The sequence below is a fragment of the Marmota marmota genome, unplaced genomic scaffold (genome assembly GCF_001458135.2).
Source record: "Marmota marmota marmota unplaced genomic scaffold, marMar, whole genome shotgun sequence".
NCBI lineage: Eukaryota > Metazoa > Chordata > Mammalia > Rodentia > Sciuridae > Marmota > Marmota marmota.
In genome coordinates this window covers 7,383,465-7,397,844 of record NW_026000153.1, presented here as the reverse complement: position 1 = coordinate 7,397,844, position 14,380 = coordinate 7,383,465, and the positions used below count along the sequence as shown (strand labels likewise).

Sequence of the window (14,380 nt, the reverse complement as noted above, 5' to 3'; positions counted from 1 at the left end):
CTGAGGGGTCGAGGAGAAGAGGCAGCCAGTGAGCTCTGTGGACTGTGTGGGGCAGGACGGAGGCCACAGGGAAGAGCCCAGGTGGGTCAGGGCACAGCATCCAGGGCTGGGCTCCACCATCCTCTGCTCACCTCTCAAGGGAAATGCCAATCCTGGGGGGACTAGGGAGAGCAGCTGGGTCAACCTGAGGGGCTGTTTCTAAGGCCCCCGGGAATACAGCGGGGAAGTGGGTACCTGGGCCACAGGTTCTCAGGGGCTCCCAGAGCTCCCAAGGAGGCAGGCTGCGCAGACAGGAGCACACCTTCCCAGGTGAGGGCTGCAGCCCGGGCAGTCAGCAGAGCTGTGCAGAGGGTCTGTGCCCTGGCCTATCCCTGGGCTCCCCAAACATAGTCCATCCACCCCACAGACAGGAGAGCTGCAAACAGCTTGCCTGCCACCGCGGCTGGCGTGGCCCTCGGAACCACTTACAGCGCGACCACAGCTCTCTGTCGGCCCCCAGCCCGCCACAGGATGTCTGCAATGGCCAGGATGAGGCAGCGGGTCCTGTGGGTGTCTGAAGGCTGCAGCTGCCTGAGAACAAGAAGGACAAGCAGGAATGCGTCAACGCCCACGGCACACGAAGCAGAGGCGGCCCAGCCCAGGGGGATGCCCAGGCGGCCCTTGTGCAGATGGCTCTTCTCCCCTGACTCCCAGAGGATCACTTGCAGCCTGGGAACTTCATGGCCACGCCCAGGGAGGAAGGCCCTCTGTGGATGAGAGCCAGGGAGGACCCAGGAGTCGGGTGCTGGTGGAGGCAGCCAAGGCACTGGAGCAGGGGACCCAGGAGACCTGGCAGGGCCCGGAGGGTGCCGGCAGGACAGGAGACGTGGTGCAGCCTGGCTTGCTGGATGCTTAGATACAGAGTGTGGGAGGAGGGGGAGGGGGAGGCAGGATGACCCTTGTGGCTTTGGGCTACACGCTGGTGCCACCAGCCGAAATAAGGAGCGTGTGGCTGGAGGAGGCAGATGTGGTGGGCGGTGACACGCTGCACCTCTGACTTACAGAGCAAGGGGTGCACGTGGATCCCCAGGTGGAACTGTCAGACCCACTGAACTACAGAAGGGGGGCGGGGCTCAGCACAGATTTCCCAGACAGAAGATGAAGAAGGGGCAAGTAGCCAAGGATGAGGTCCATTTGTGGTACCAGGGAGGCCAACAAGGAAGGGTCAGAGGGGTGGGGCAGAACAGGAGACCAGGCAGGGCACAGTCTAGGCACAAAAGAACTTTAACCGGCATAGCACGCCTGAAATTTCAGCTACTCAGGATGCTGAGGCAGGAGGATCGCAAGTTCAAGTCCAGGCTGGCAATTTAGTGAGACACAGTCTCAAAAAAAAAAAAAAAAAAAAAAAAAAGGCTTGCCTAGCATATACAAGGCACTGGGCACTGGGTTTAATCCCCAACACCACACACACACACACACACACACACACACACACAATTACAGAGCTCTCTTGCAATAAAAATGGTGACTAAGAGGTTCCTGGTGTGTGGAGGGAACGAGAGGGTGGACGGGAGACAACCAAATATAGATGTTTCTTTCCATTTGACATTTCCAGGGCTTGTTAGAGCTCTGTCTGGCCTTCTCCTGCAGGCTGGGAATTGTTTCTAAATTCATACAAAAGCTAGTGTGACTGGTTCTCTCTTCCTAACAGACAAAGGGGTTTGATGAAGACTCTCCTGGGGTCAGAGGAGTGCAAAGTGGGGGGTCCCAGGTTTCCAGGCACCAAATCTCTCTGAGCTCCATACCTCATTGTGTAAGGGAGACAGTAGTGGCGTTTCTCCCTCCTGTCCAGGGCAGAAGAAGGGAATCAGGAGACCAGGACATAGCCACCATGGTGAGCAGCAAGCCATCGCTGACCAGTGCCTGGGACATAGAGCCAGGGACCCACAGACAAGCTGTTGTGGCCCCACTAAGGTAAAACAAGAGGCGATAGGACCCCAGCTCCCTCAGTTTCCCCATCCAGAAATGGGCAACGACAGTGATTCCTCTCTGCTAGTGCTGGGAACTTTAAATGAGATGATGGTTGGGAGGCCCCTGACTCGAGACCTGGCACCAACAGTTCCTGTCACTATTGTCCAGTGAAAAAAACTCAAGTCCCCGCTTGGGTCAAATCCACCAAAGGGGAGACCCCCAGCATCCAGCGTGAACTTGACCCCGAGCTCCTGCCCCTGGAGACCCTTCAGACGGGCACTCAGGCACTCAGGGAAATGAACCAGCACACCGCCTGCTCCTTCGGGCTCAGGAAGCCCATCGTGTTCCTCACAGGAAACGGTTACGGTGCGATCGCCAAACCGGACGACCCGAGCTATCGGGAGCCCTGGCCCAGGTCACCCGCTAATGAGGAAAACAACGTTGAGAAAACACTGCTCTAGGTTTCAGGAGAGGCCACGCCAAGGACAAGAGGGCCAGGAGAGCAGAGCTTGTGGGACAAAGGAGAAAGAATTGGACGTTTATCTCTTTGGAATCAGAACCCACAAATGTGGCCTCTGACATCCCCTGGGTCATTCCATGTCCTGCCACGTCCTGTCGATCGCACATCTGAGTCTTACATCCATCCTGCTCTTGGGCCCTGTCCACAGCTGAGCTGTTGCTGATGGTGCCCGCCAGCGTTCCTGCTCCCTCCTGCCCCCGTCACGCCTACTCACTGTGTGTCCAGGGAGGGGACCTCTGGCAACAACACAGCCCTCCTGGCATAGCCACTGCTCCAGATTAGAACACCTGACCTGGGTAGGAGCTGAGCAAAGGTGTGCGTGGCTCACACCTGTGCTGCAAAACCTCCATGTCTGAAATCAAGGGAAGCCTTTCAAACCCTGTGCTCTCTGTGCCCACCGACCGGAGCAGGTCATCCTCGGTTGGAAACATCAGTGGAGCAACAAGGAAGGTCTAAAAAGCCAACGCACCACAGAGACCCTGTGGAATGCAGCCTCGGATCACCTCTTTAAAAGCCCCCTGTTCCTGCTGATGGGTAGAATCAGCCTTTGGGACAGGAGTCCCCTCTGTTTCTCCTTTGCTAGAAAAGCCATAAAACTTCTTTTCCTTTTTTCTCAAAAATAAAATAAAATAAAAAATAAAAGCCAACACATATTGAGTGGGTGTTATATGCTCTGTATCGTGACATCAAATCATGAAAGCACCCCATGAGGTAAGACCTTTTATCATCCTCTTTTAAAATAGGGAAACTGAGGCCCCAACACTTGATCTTTCCAAGGTCACACTGTTGGTAAGAACTAGGAAAGAATAAACACTGAGGAAGGAAAGAAGGGAGGGAGGGAGGGAGGGAGGGGAGCCAGGAGAGCAGAACCAACTGTCTTGGGCACTTGGTTTCAGGAGCCAATGTCCCTTTGCCTCAGAGCCTGTCTTTTCAGCACACGACCAAGAGCTCTTGCTCCTGAGGTGGCCCAGCTCCCCATCTGGGGGGCTTTGCTCGCAGCCCCTCTGACCCTCCCTGTCTCTACTCCTAAATCCCTCTTTCCACTAGTTTCCGTGGAGTAACTTCTCCGACCTCTCCACCCTTCCTGGGCCTTCCCCTTCTGTTTGAGACGTGACTTTCCAGGAAACAGCAGAGCTGGGGTGTGCAGCGGTTGGACAGTTGAGAGGCCTGGGTTTGACTCCTGACTTACAGGTCTGGGGCAGCCCCAAACCACCCTGGCCTCCATGCTCACCTGGAAACATGGGCACTGAGTCAGATGCCCCTGGCATCACCCTGTCTTGCCATCTGTCATGTAACCTACCCCAGGGCCAACAGGGCTGAGGGTGAGGGCACAAGTTCTTGTCCCACAGGCGGTGACAGTGGAAGTCACCCAAGCCTGCCTGTGTACCACACACACTCCAGGTTCACCACACAGCTCGCTGTAGCTTTCACAGGGACACCTTGGTGACTGTGGAGGTCCTCTGTGGCTGACACCCAACTGCCACACTCCTACCAGGAATCTGGCGCCTGGCTTGGCTCTTAGGCGGGGAGGAGTTTCTTCAAGAGTCCAATTCCTCCAAGAGAAGTGCAGCCTGAAGAGGTCTGTCTTGGGAGGGGGAGGGCAGGGCCATAATATGTCCCGAGTTTGTCCGAGTGTTTGAGAGGGAAGACACATTCTACCCCAATTATCTCAAAATAGCCTCACCTGTCCCCTCGGATGGGCCTATGGAAATAAAGTCTATAGAAAATTCAGGAGACAGTTGTCCAGTGTGTGCAAGCCCAAGAGTCCTTGCTCTCTGCTCCCTCCCAGGGTCAAGAGAAGGCAGGAAGATGGCTAGCCTGGGGCCCCAGGGCCTGAGTTCCAAACCCGGCTCTACCACCAATGTCCAGAGGGTCCGAGGACAAGTGCCTCCCCTCCTCTGAGCCTTCAGTCCCATTTCAGAGAGGAAAGCAGGGGTAAGAGGATGCCATCCTTGGATTCCCCCCCACCCCCACCACACCAGCTGCGGTGTCCTCTGCAGGGCCTCCCTGTCTGGGGCCCTCTCCAGGCCTGCAGGGCATTGAGACCTCATCTCTTCCCATGAGCCCAGCCGCTCCAGCCCTTCCCGAGTGGAAAATCACCGTGGCCAACCTCCCGGCTCTGCCTGGCTGATGGCAGGGAGGCGGGCTGCCAGCCTGATAGATGAGCCTTAATGAAGCCAGACAGTCCTGCAGGAGAACAGCGCGGCGGCCAAGAGACCTTTACTTCAGCATGGCTTCCCTGGAGGTGCCAGCGCATCCCCTGCTCCACTTCCACAGGACCCTTTCCCTGTCCTCAAGGTCTGCAGACCACAGGGTCTGCACGGGGAGGCAGTGTCCCGAACACAGCAGAGGTGCTGACCTCCTTTTTTAAAAAAATTTTTTAAGCTGCATCATTACTGAAATCCTGGAATTTCCAAGTGGAAAGGGAGCGGCTGAAGCCTCAAGATCGGCCCAGCACATGCCACCCATGCATGGAGGAACCCGGATGGCCCGATCTGTCCATATCGACGCAGTCCAAATAGGTCGGTGGGAGCCGTGGAGCTGGAGTGGAGGAAGGTACCAGCACACCTGCCCACGTGCCTCTGCGGTTACTCTCTTTTCTACTGTGCTGATTTTTTTTTTTTTTTGCTAATAGGGCAAAAGTCAGTCTCTGCCAACAACTCCTCCATAAACAGAGCCACCCTGGGTTTCCAAGAGTCCAGAGGGTGCCCAGTCATCAGCTGTTTCAAACCCATGACCCTCAGCCTCTGCCCCCCTACCCTCTCTGGCCCTTGTGGGACAGCAGCATGGTGTGATAGACAAGGCTCCTGGGCCGGCTCAGCTCTGCCATGGTACTAGGCGTGACCCTGAGCGAGCATCTGTCCCTCACAGAGCCTCAGTTTCCCCATCTGGTCCATGGTCCGCCCAGTGCAATGGTCTTGCTTACACAGCCCATGGAGATTTTCAAAGGGCTCTGTTTGTATTTTCATCTTGAGTCGGGTTTAGGCCAGAGATGACTTCCTAACTCACGGGTGGCAAAGTGGGATCCCTGTTCATCCCACCATAATCCAGGTCCCAAGTGCCTCCCCATTCGCCCCCCCCCACCTCCTCCCACTTCCTGGGCACTTGTACATCTGGCAGTGAGGACCTCCTGTGGCTTCTGACCTGGCCCCAGGCAGCCCCTCATCCACCAGCCTTTGGCCTAACCCAAGCCCCCAGAGGGCTCTGCTCCCTTCCCTACTTGCCTCCAGCCCCTGTAGCAGGCCCAGGGAGAGGAGCTGAGGAGGAGATGCAGGTAGGAGGGCAGAGGAGGGCATTTGGACCCCTTGCCCACAACCCACCAATGAGGAGGAGGGGAGTCCTAACTGGGTCAGACAGAGGGTCTCGGGGACCTCCAAGCTCACCCCATCTGCCACCTCTCCCTGAGTGCCCTCAGGCTCTGTCAGAAAGTGCAGGGACTAAGCCAAGCTCCCACACCTCCCCGTCACTGGGTTTCAAGACCCAAACCTCTCAGGCCTGGAAAGCTCACCCCACGACAGCACCCTGTGTGTGTGGCCTGGGGGCGGCAGAGGCCGGGGATGCAAGGCAGGGGTCAGGATACAAGCAGCACCCAGAGTTATAGGTCCCCAAGGAAAGGGACAGCATGAATTCTTCCAGACTTCGAGGAGAAGGCGGCCCTGACCAGCTGCTTGGCAAAGGTCTCCTCCAGGACCGCCAGGCAGCCTTCCAGCTGTCGGGAAGTGCAACCGTCACACATCACATAACCCCAGTGACAGCTTCCCTCCTCCTCCCTGAGTACCCTCTTGGCCACAGGACCCTACTGAGCCCCACTGTCCTCCACACATGGACACAAGCAGCCTGACCTCTGAGACTGCAAACCAGACTAGCCCAGATCTCAGCAGATGGGGAGCCCCAGGGGTAAAAGCCACATTCCTGCAGCCCCACTCTTCCCCAGCAGAACCCTGGTGGAACTGTCTAGTAGGAGCATAAACAGACACTTGTTCATAGACATTGAGGCCTGGGTCAGTGTTTAGCAGGAGCCAGACTGGCCAGCCATGGGAGGTGGAAAAGAACATGCCTTCTCACAGCCTGGTAGGGTTTTCTGTCTACCCAGAGCCCCCTTTGCTCCCCCAAGCTGGATGGGCTTCTTCTGCCTTCCAAGTCCCCATAAGTCCCCATTCCCTCTTTGGTGTAGAAAGTAGAGCTCAGCATCCCTTAATGGAGTGGGATGGTGGGTGACAAGGAATCAAGCCGGTCTTAGGTCCTGGGCAGAATGGGTCCTTCCTACTGAAATGCTCCATCCCGACTACTGGGAAGTGATCCATGACTTTCCCCGATGTCAAAGCTGAAGATCAAAAGTAACTTAGAAGGGGCTTCGGGCTGAAATGAGTCATGGGACCTCTCTCCTCAGCTCTAAACTGGCTCTAAGACTGGCTGTAAACTGGCTCTAAGATCGTAGCCTGGAGCCCTTCTGGCAGCCCCAGCTGTATCCCACCCTCCAGCCCCAGGTCACACCCTGCCCCTCCAAACACCACCAGGCCACCCCAGGCTACCAGCTGCTCTTCTCCCTGCCCCCAGGCCCTCGCACATCTTGTTCTCTTTACTGGAATACCAGGCCCAGGCCGCCTCCCCTCCCTGTTTGTCTGGATAACTCATTCATCAGTCCATGTGTTCATTCAACAAAAATCCGGAGGGCCTCTCCCGTGGACCAGGCACTGGGCTACATGCCAGGGACACGCTGTAGAACAGGCAACCCAAATACAAGTCTCGTGGGACTTGTATTCTGCTGAAAGAAGAGAGACAGACACTACCTGGTGACAGGTAAGGTCACTGAGGAACAGGATGCGGCTTGGTGGAGTTACCGGAGGCAGGGCCTGGTTTATCCTAACTGGGGTCACCAGGCAAGGGGCAAGGTCAGAGCAGCGGGCAGGCAGAGCATCTGAGCACACAGGCCTGCCGACTTGGAAGACTTGAGGGTGTTTGCCTGGGAGGAGGGGAAGAGATGAGGGGTGGGGGTCCAGAGTGTGCAGGGATGTGTGTGATGGGGAATCCGAGGCTGTGTTCCTCCCTCAGCTATCACTAAGATAAAAATGTGCCCCTGCAGGAAGCCTGCACTCACCCACATCACGTCTGGGTGACCCCTTAGCAGCCTGCATGTCCCCGTTCACCGCCTGTCCTGTTCAATCGTTAAGTGCCACAAGGGGAAGGCCACATGTGTCTCCTTGGGCCCTGTATCCCTGCCAAACACCTGGAAGGCATGCTCTGCACCGCTCTCTCAGGGCAAATTAGAAAAGGGAGGGAAGGAAGGGCCTGTATGCTCACAGAGCCTCTGCACCCTTTGAAGTCAGCCAGAGAGAGGACTCTCACTTATCAGATGCCACCCAGTCAGGAGTGTTCTTGGGCATTGAGGACTGTGTTGGTCTCACCAGGAATGAATGGCGGGCGTCTCTGCCCACCATCATCTTGCTGGGCCAATCTTCCAGAACTGGCAGAGGGGAAGGACCCTGCACAGAGCAGGGTGGGAAGCAAAGAGACACAAGAAGAGGGGTGTGATCCTGCAATGGCGGCTGTGCCTGTGGTTAGCAGTCTCCTTTGGGTTTGACAGAAACCACCTGACTATTATCTTGTAAAACTATTTGAAGAATTATAAAACGGTAAGTGTGGAAAGCTCCCCTCACTTGGACCCTGTCAAGGTCAAATCATTCATGCTGGGGAAATGTGTCTCCTTCGAGAGCTGAGCTTGGAATCTCTCCCAGGCACCTGTGAGTAAAGGGGAGTGGGTCCTGTTATCTAAACAACACCTAAGACCTAACCCGATTTTTTTTTTCTTTTTAAAAGGCTCTTTAATACTTATTTCAAAGAGCAAGGATCTTTCAATAAAGTTCAGGAACTGGCAGAGCTAAGCTATGGCTTCAGAATCCACTGGACTGTAACTTGGAGCAAGGGGACTCCTGGGAATGTTTTCTCTCTTGAGAAATTGCATACCTTCAAGGACGCGTGTGAAGGGGAATCAAGGACTCTCTTCCTCCTTCAGGTATCAGAGTAAAATGTCTTTTAATTGTATGTATAATATTTTCAACTACAAGGAAAAACAAAGGGTGAATGCTAGAAGTGGGGATAACTCTGAGGTGACTTGCTATGAGCTAGGAACTGGGATGCAAAGAGGAGATGGTATGACCGCTACCTCCTCTGGGAGGCCTCGCCAGCCTCTGGCATCGGCCAGGACCTCACCCATCCTTTGCTCTTGGCACCAACCATGGTACAGGGTTACCTCATGGTGCATCTCTGGGGAGGAGACATGCATGTGGTTCTCCCGGGCGTCCATCATGCCTGCATAGAGGTGTTCCAGCAAGATGGGGAGGAGATGGGGGTGCCCAGGTGCAAGCACTTAGCATGGAAAATGGAAAATAAACAGCTGCAGGGAGAGGAAGCCACGTGCTGGAATGTGTGGTTCTGACCGTTGGCAGAGGGGAGATAACGTGGGAGGGAGGGGAGCCCTGGACTTGGTCACGGATCAGCAGATCGACGTGGGTGTGGACGGTATCGACCCTTCCGAGGAGGCAGCAGGCCCCATTTCCACACTGTCCAGCAGTGCCTAGCATGTGGGAGCCCTCCAATCCTCCCCGCGCCCAGAAACGAATGCCCGCACGTCCATTTAACACGGCCAGCACCACCCTGCTAGCTCACTGCCGTGACCCCTTCCTGTCGTGACCTCCAGGAGACGGGAAATATCAGGGAACACACACGTTTCCTTGCTTGTTTGTTCTGGATGCTCCGGAGAAGCCTTGGGAAAGGAAGCTATTGCCAGAATGAACCCTGACTTACCACGCGCAGCGGGCTCCGCTCTCGCCTTCAAACAGGAGTTTCTGCAGCACGCAGCCCTGGACGGCCGCCAGAACCCCACAGGGGCCGCCCTGCAGAGAAGCGCGTGTTACCACCAAGGCCAAGGGGCCCAGGGCAGAGCTCTGCTCCACCTCCCCAGCCCCCAGCCCCAAGTTACAGGGCTCAAGCACCCCCTGCTCTGTTCCCTCACAAACAGGACCCTAACATGTGACTGTCTGCAGTCAACGTTGACCCTGAGTCACAGAGAGGGGGTAACAAGGCCCCCCAGAGGAGGGATTAGTCTATAATGTGCCAGGGGAGGAACTTAGCTGTTCACAACCAGCTAGGTGTGAAGCCACAGGTGTCACCATAGGTTTCCTGTCATCCAGGGAAATGCTTCAATGTATACAGGCTATACAATTGTCTACCCAGCCCTTGAAACCTATCCTAAAGGCCATCTCCTCCAGGAAGTCTTTCCTGACTACCTCAGCTAGCAATGAGCCCCTTCAGCAGCATCTGCTTATGTGAGCTCAGCTTGTGAGTCACCTCAGCACTCCAGGTGTGACTTTATCGCCTCCCATACTGTAACATGAAATTTCCAGGTGCTGTGGTGCACACCTGTAATCCCAGCAGCTCAGGAGGCTGAGGCAGGAGGATCGTGAGTTCAAAGCCAGCCTCAGCAAAAGTGAGGCACTAAGCAACTTAGTGACCCTGTCTCTAAATAAAATACAAAATAGGGCTGGGGAAGTGGCTCAGTGGCCGAGTGCCCCTGAGTTCAATCCCCTGTAGCACCTCCCAAAAGGGTCTGTGGAACTGAGCAGCATCAACAGCACCTGCAGTGCACCAGAGCAGACTGAGGGCCTCCTATTGCTCCCCCTCACCCAGGACCACTCCTAGCAAGTGGGTGCTCGGTTAGAATGACTGCTAAGAAGAGGGTCTGGATTTCCAGCTCTCACCCCACCAGTCACACGGGGAAGTTCCTGCACCAAGTGATACCTTGTCCAACATGAAGTGGCCAGCCCTGGATAAACCAGCCAAGGCTTGTGGCATTCCCCAGCTAGGGGATGTCCCCATCCCGACCATGGTGACCCAGCGGAAAGCCCCCTGAGAACCCGAAGGTCAACCTGCCTTGTTCTGCACAATGCCATATTTTAAGGAAGCCGTGTCACTGAAGGAAAAACTCTGAAGTTTCCATTCTTCATTGAAGCAGCAAAAGCAAGAACCAAACAGAAGGGTCTTTATTTCCTGTGGAGAGGAGAAAGTCTTACTGGTTGTTTTAAAAGCAAACACTGCTGCAGTGCTCGGTGCTCAGCTGGACTCAAATTATAGCAGGGCAGTGCCTTCACTAGCTGGGCTCCCTTTATTTTGCAAGCCCATTCTTCTCATATTTGAGGGAAGAGAAACCCGGCCCTAAGGGTCTCACCTCTGCACATTTGTAAGCCAAACAAGGCTGTGCTGACATGGGCCAAGATCTTCGTAGGTGCCTTACAGAGGACTTGAAACACAAGATTTTCATTTTGCAAGGGACTTGGAAGTCTTCTGAACTTCTATAGGAAAGACTAGAAGTTGACAAACCTGCCTCCAATTAAGTCTGAATTCCTGAGTGAGGGACTCTGGTATCAGCAGCTTTGTTTTTTATTTTGGTTTTGTTTTTGTAATGCTGGGGATCAAATCCAGAACTCCCCACATGCCACGCCGAGCCACCTCCCCTGCCCGACTATCAGTACTTTTCAAACTGCCTCCGTGTGATTCCACTTTGCAGCCAGGTCTGAGAACCAGTGCTGTGGTATGGGGTTGGCAAACTACAACCCACAAACCAAATCTGGCCCCCATGTTTTTGTAAATGAAGTTTTATTGATACACAGAGGTGCTCATTTGTTTACATTTTGTCTACAGCTGCTTTTACATTACAACAGCAGAGATGAGTATTTGCAACAAAGACCATGGGTCACGCAAAGTAAAAAAATATCTATTGTCTAGCCCTTTAGGGCCACCTCTGAGTGATCCTCAGTGAACTCTGCTTGAACACCCCACCACCCCAAGAAGGGGCTCCAAAGGCAGCAGCCCGTTCATTTTTCAGAGTCCTGTCTTTAGATTCCGAGATGATATTGAGCTCACTGTCCACCTCCCATCAACCCAAGCTCCATGGTCCAGAGCCCAGGAAGGACCCACCCCTCTCCACTGTCAGACCCTCAGAGGGGAAGGCAGAGCCTCCCCACCCCCATGTTGGACCGCCCTCTCATGGCCATGGTTTTAGATCCAAGGGGACCCTGAAGCCTCAGGGACCCACAGGTAGATTCTCCAACACACCCCTGAGCCAACTTTCAGGTCAGGCTTTTTCTATAGTCTCCAAATACTTTCCACTAGAATTGGTGATTATTTCTTTCCTTGAGTGTAAGGAAATCTCTATGGCAGAAGCCTCTGTGTCACTAAATGTGGGCCCATGACACACATTGAATGTATGAATTTGCCTTTCATGGCCAGTTCCCTTTCTTGTGCCAACTACAATCCCCCATGTGTTTAAACTGCGTTTCTCATTTCTCAAGAACCTAGCAACTACAAGGACTTGGATTTTCTGGCTAACCTCCATCTCCATTATCTGAGCCACAGAGTGATTCAGGCTCAGCACAGTGTAGTCCACAGCCTGCAATCCTGGGCTCTACCCGCCGTGGAGGCCGTGGGTCCTGAGCTGCCTTCTCTGTCGGCCTCCCCTTTTCTCATTGCTTTTGGACATGATCTTTAGGTCTGACCCCAAAAGGGAATACCCTCTGCAAAGAATTCTGGCCTTGTGGTTATAAGGCCAGAGCACCCACTCCTTGCTTTGGGGCTCCTGAAGTGTGTCTCCATCCTCTGGGAAGGGAAAGAAAGGGAGGCAGAGAGGAGGGAGATGGAAAAGGAAAGGACAAACCTCTAGGAAAACCCTGTACTTTGTGACCTGTGTGCTGAGTCAATCTGTAGTAAATGGGAAGAGAAGGAAGCCAGCTGTGTCCCCAGGAGGGTCTGTTTTTCCTCCTGGATCCTGGCTGAAAGGCCCATGAAGGACAGCCTCTGGCCAGGGGGAGCAGTGAGATCATGCTGGTGGCTGAGCACAGCAGGGAGTCCAGGACAGCCTGCAGAGCAGGCGCTAAGGCCAGGGACGGGCTCCCTGTGTCCTGTGACCACTGACCTCATCAGGAGGCCCCAGGCGTGAACCTGGACAGTGCTGAGGAATCGTTTGCCCTCCTTGTCCTTCCCTCATAGCAACCCAGCCAGAGCCCAGTGTGGGAGGGTGGCTTGGGATCAGAGCCAACCTCATGGGAACAATTATCCTGATCCCACCCACTCTGGGGGTGTCCTTTAGGGATGCGGTAAAGCCGCTCTGAGCCACACAAGGAACTGGGTCCTGTGGTATTTGGACGGGGAGGGCGTAACCCACCCTTCTCCATCTAGGGGAAGCTCAGCAGGACCTGAACCATTTTCCTGACCCTTGAGTAAGGTTATCTTCTACATCACACCCAAATTTCCATTTTAACAATGATCAAGATATTACAATGAGAAGGACTGCACCAAAAATATCAAAATCACCGCAGCCATATCAGGATGTATTTTAACATGGAACTCTCCTGACACTTCCAAGTTGACACCTACCTTTGCTACAGAGAGGTCAATTGGCTTTGATGCTACTTGCAGCTTGAGTACTGATGGGGCTGGGGACAGGATGACTTCTTCCTTTATCAATGTATCATCCACATCCTCTGGGTGGGGGAGAAAAAAACACCACGTCATGACTCACAGAGAACAGAACATAAAGTCAATGGTGCTGTGTGACAAGTCCAGAGAAGGTTTGGGGGTTAGGATGGCTCCTCCAGCCTCCACCCCAGCCTCTGCTAGAGGCCTCAGGGCTTCAGCAGAAGGAAAGAAAGCAAATCAAGAGGGACCTCGTTCCTTGTTACGATCCCTCCCTGGTTATGCCACAAGGATACGACCGGTGGGTGATACTTAGCAACGGGTCCACTAGGAAATGCCACGTGGGGATACAGCATGAATGGAGTGCCTAGGACCCGAGCCACCAAGCCCGGCCAAGAAAAAGCCTAGCCCGGAGGCACTCCTACCCACAGCAGACACGATGCACACATCTCTCACCCTGAGACAAATGCGAGGAGGACAGAATTAGGAAAGAAAATGAAACGTTTCTGAAAAAAACAACTCTAGTCATAGTTTATTACTGTTGTGCTTTACATTATTGGCCTCTTGGATTGTGTCACCTAACCCCTATAATGGCCCAATAAAAGAATCGTGCTTTTTTTTTTTTTTTTTTTTTAAGTGCTAGGAATCAAATCCAGGGCCTCGTGCATACCAGGCAAGCCTCTCCCCCCGAGCTGCACCCTCAGCCCAAGATAATAAAATGAATACCCCCAACGACAGACTTTGGGGAGTCACTGACCCCAAGTCAGGCAGATGGGAAGTGGCAGAGACAGGATATCAGGATATAAACCCAGGCCGACTGCTAACCATTCAGCCATCCTAGGTTCCTACCTGTCCTGGATCTCCTGCCAGAAGAGATGCTAAGCCAGATTTCAGATATAGTCCTCTTACAGCTGGAGCAACGGAGGCCCTGAGAGCCTCCGCCAAAGTCTTCAGCAGCACCAGCCTGTAAATTTCTAGCTGGGTGAGCCCTCCCCCCAGCCCCCAAAAACCGGCCCTTCTAATACTGCCACTGTATTTACCAGAGCACTCAGATAGGGGACCCAGGGAGAAACCATCCCAAGGCAAGTGTGCTGGTGAAGCTGAGCAGGGTAGATCTGAGCAGGATGCACTCCTGGGGGCCACCAAGGCTGGGCACTGTGAATGCAGTCCCCTACACATGCAGCTAGAGTGGGCCTATTGTAGAGTGGGGGGTGTCAACAGGTCAATATCCCCAGGACACATAGCTTATATCTTCCTCTATAGCCTCCTTATTTCCCATAGGGGAGAATTAGCCATAGCACAAGGCAAATGCCTGACACTCGGTGAATGAGGAGACAGATTCTACCTTTGGGCTGAAAAAAAAAAGAAGTTGTCTGGGTTGGGCACCGTGTCATACGCCTGTCATCCCAGCAGCTTGGGAGGCTGAGGCAGGAGGAACAAGAG

The 14,380-nt window shown here is 54.1% G+C and overlaps 1 protein-coding gene across 5 annotated transcripts in view; it reads right to left on the bottom strand.

The window, feature by feature from the left end:
* Positions 1–14,380, bottom strand: part of Mindy4 (MINDY lysine 48 deubiquitinase 4) — a 109,442-nt gene that overhangs the window by 36,247 nt on the left and 58,815 nt on the right. For all 5 annotated transcript variants that reach the window (XR_007341686.1, XR_007341688.1, XR_007341687.1 and 2 more), the window contains 4 exons: positions 12,899–13,005; positions 10,400–10,516; positions 9,275–9,363; positions 469–570 (listed from right to left, as the gene is read on the bottom strand). Coding sequence is in view for 2 of the 5 variants with exons in the window: in XM_048786415.1 (XP_048642372.1) it covers positions 469–570; positions 9,275–9,363; positions 10,400–10,516; positions 12,899–13,005 (415 nt within the window). In the remaining 3 variants the exon portion in view is untranslated. The remainder of the gene's footprint in view (positions 1–468; positions 571–9,274; positions 9,364–10,399; positions 10,517–12,898; positions 13,006–14,380) is intronic.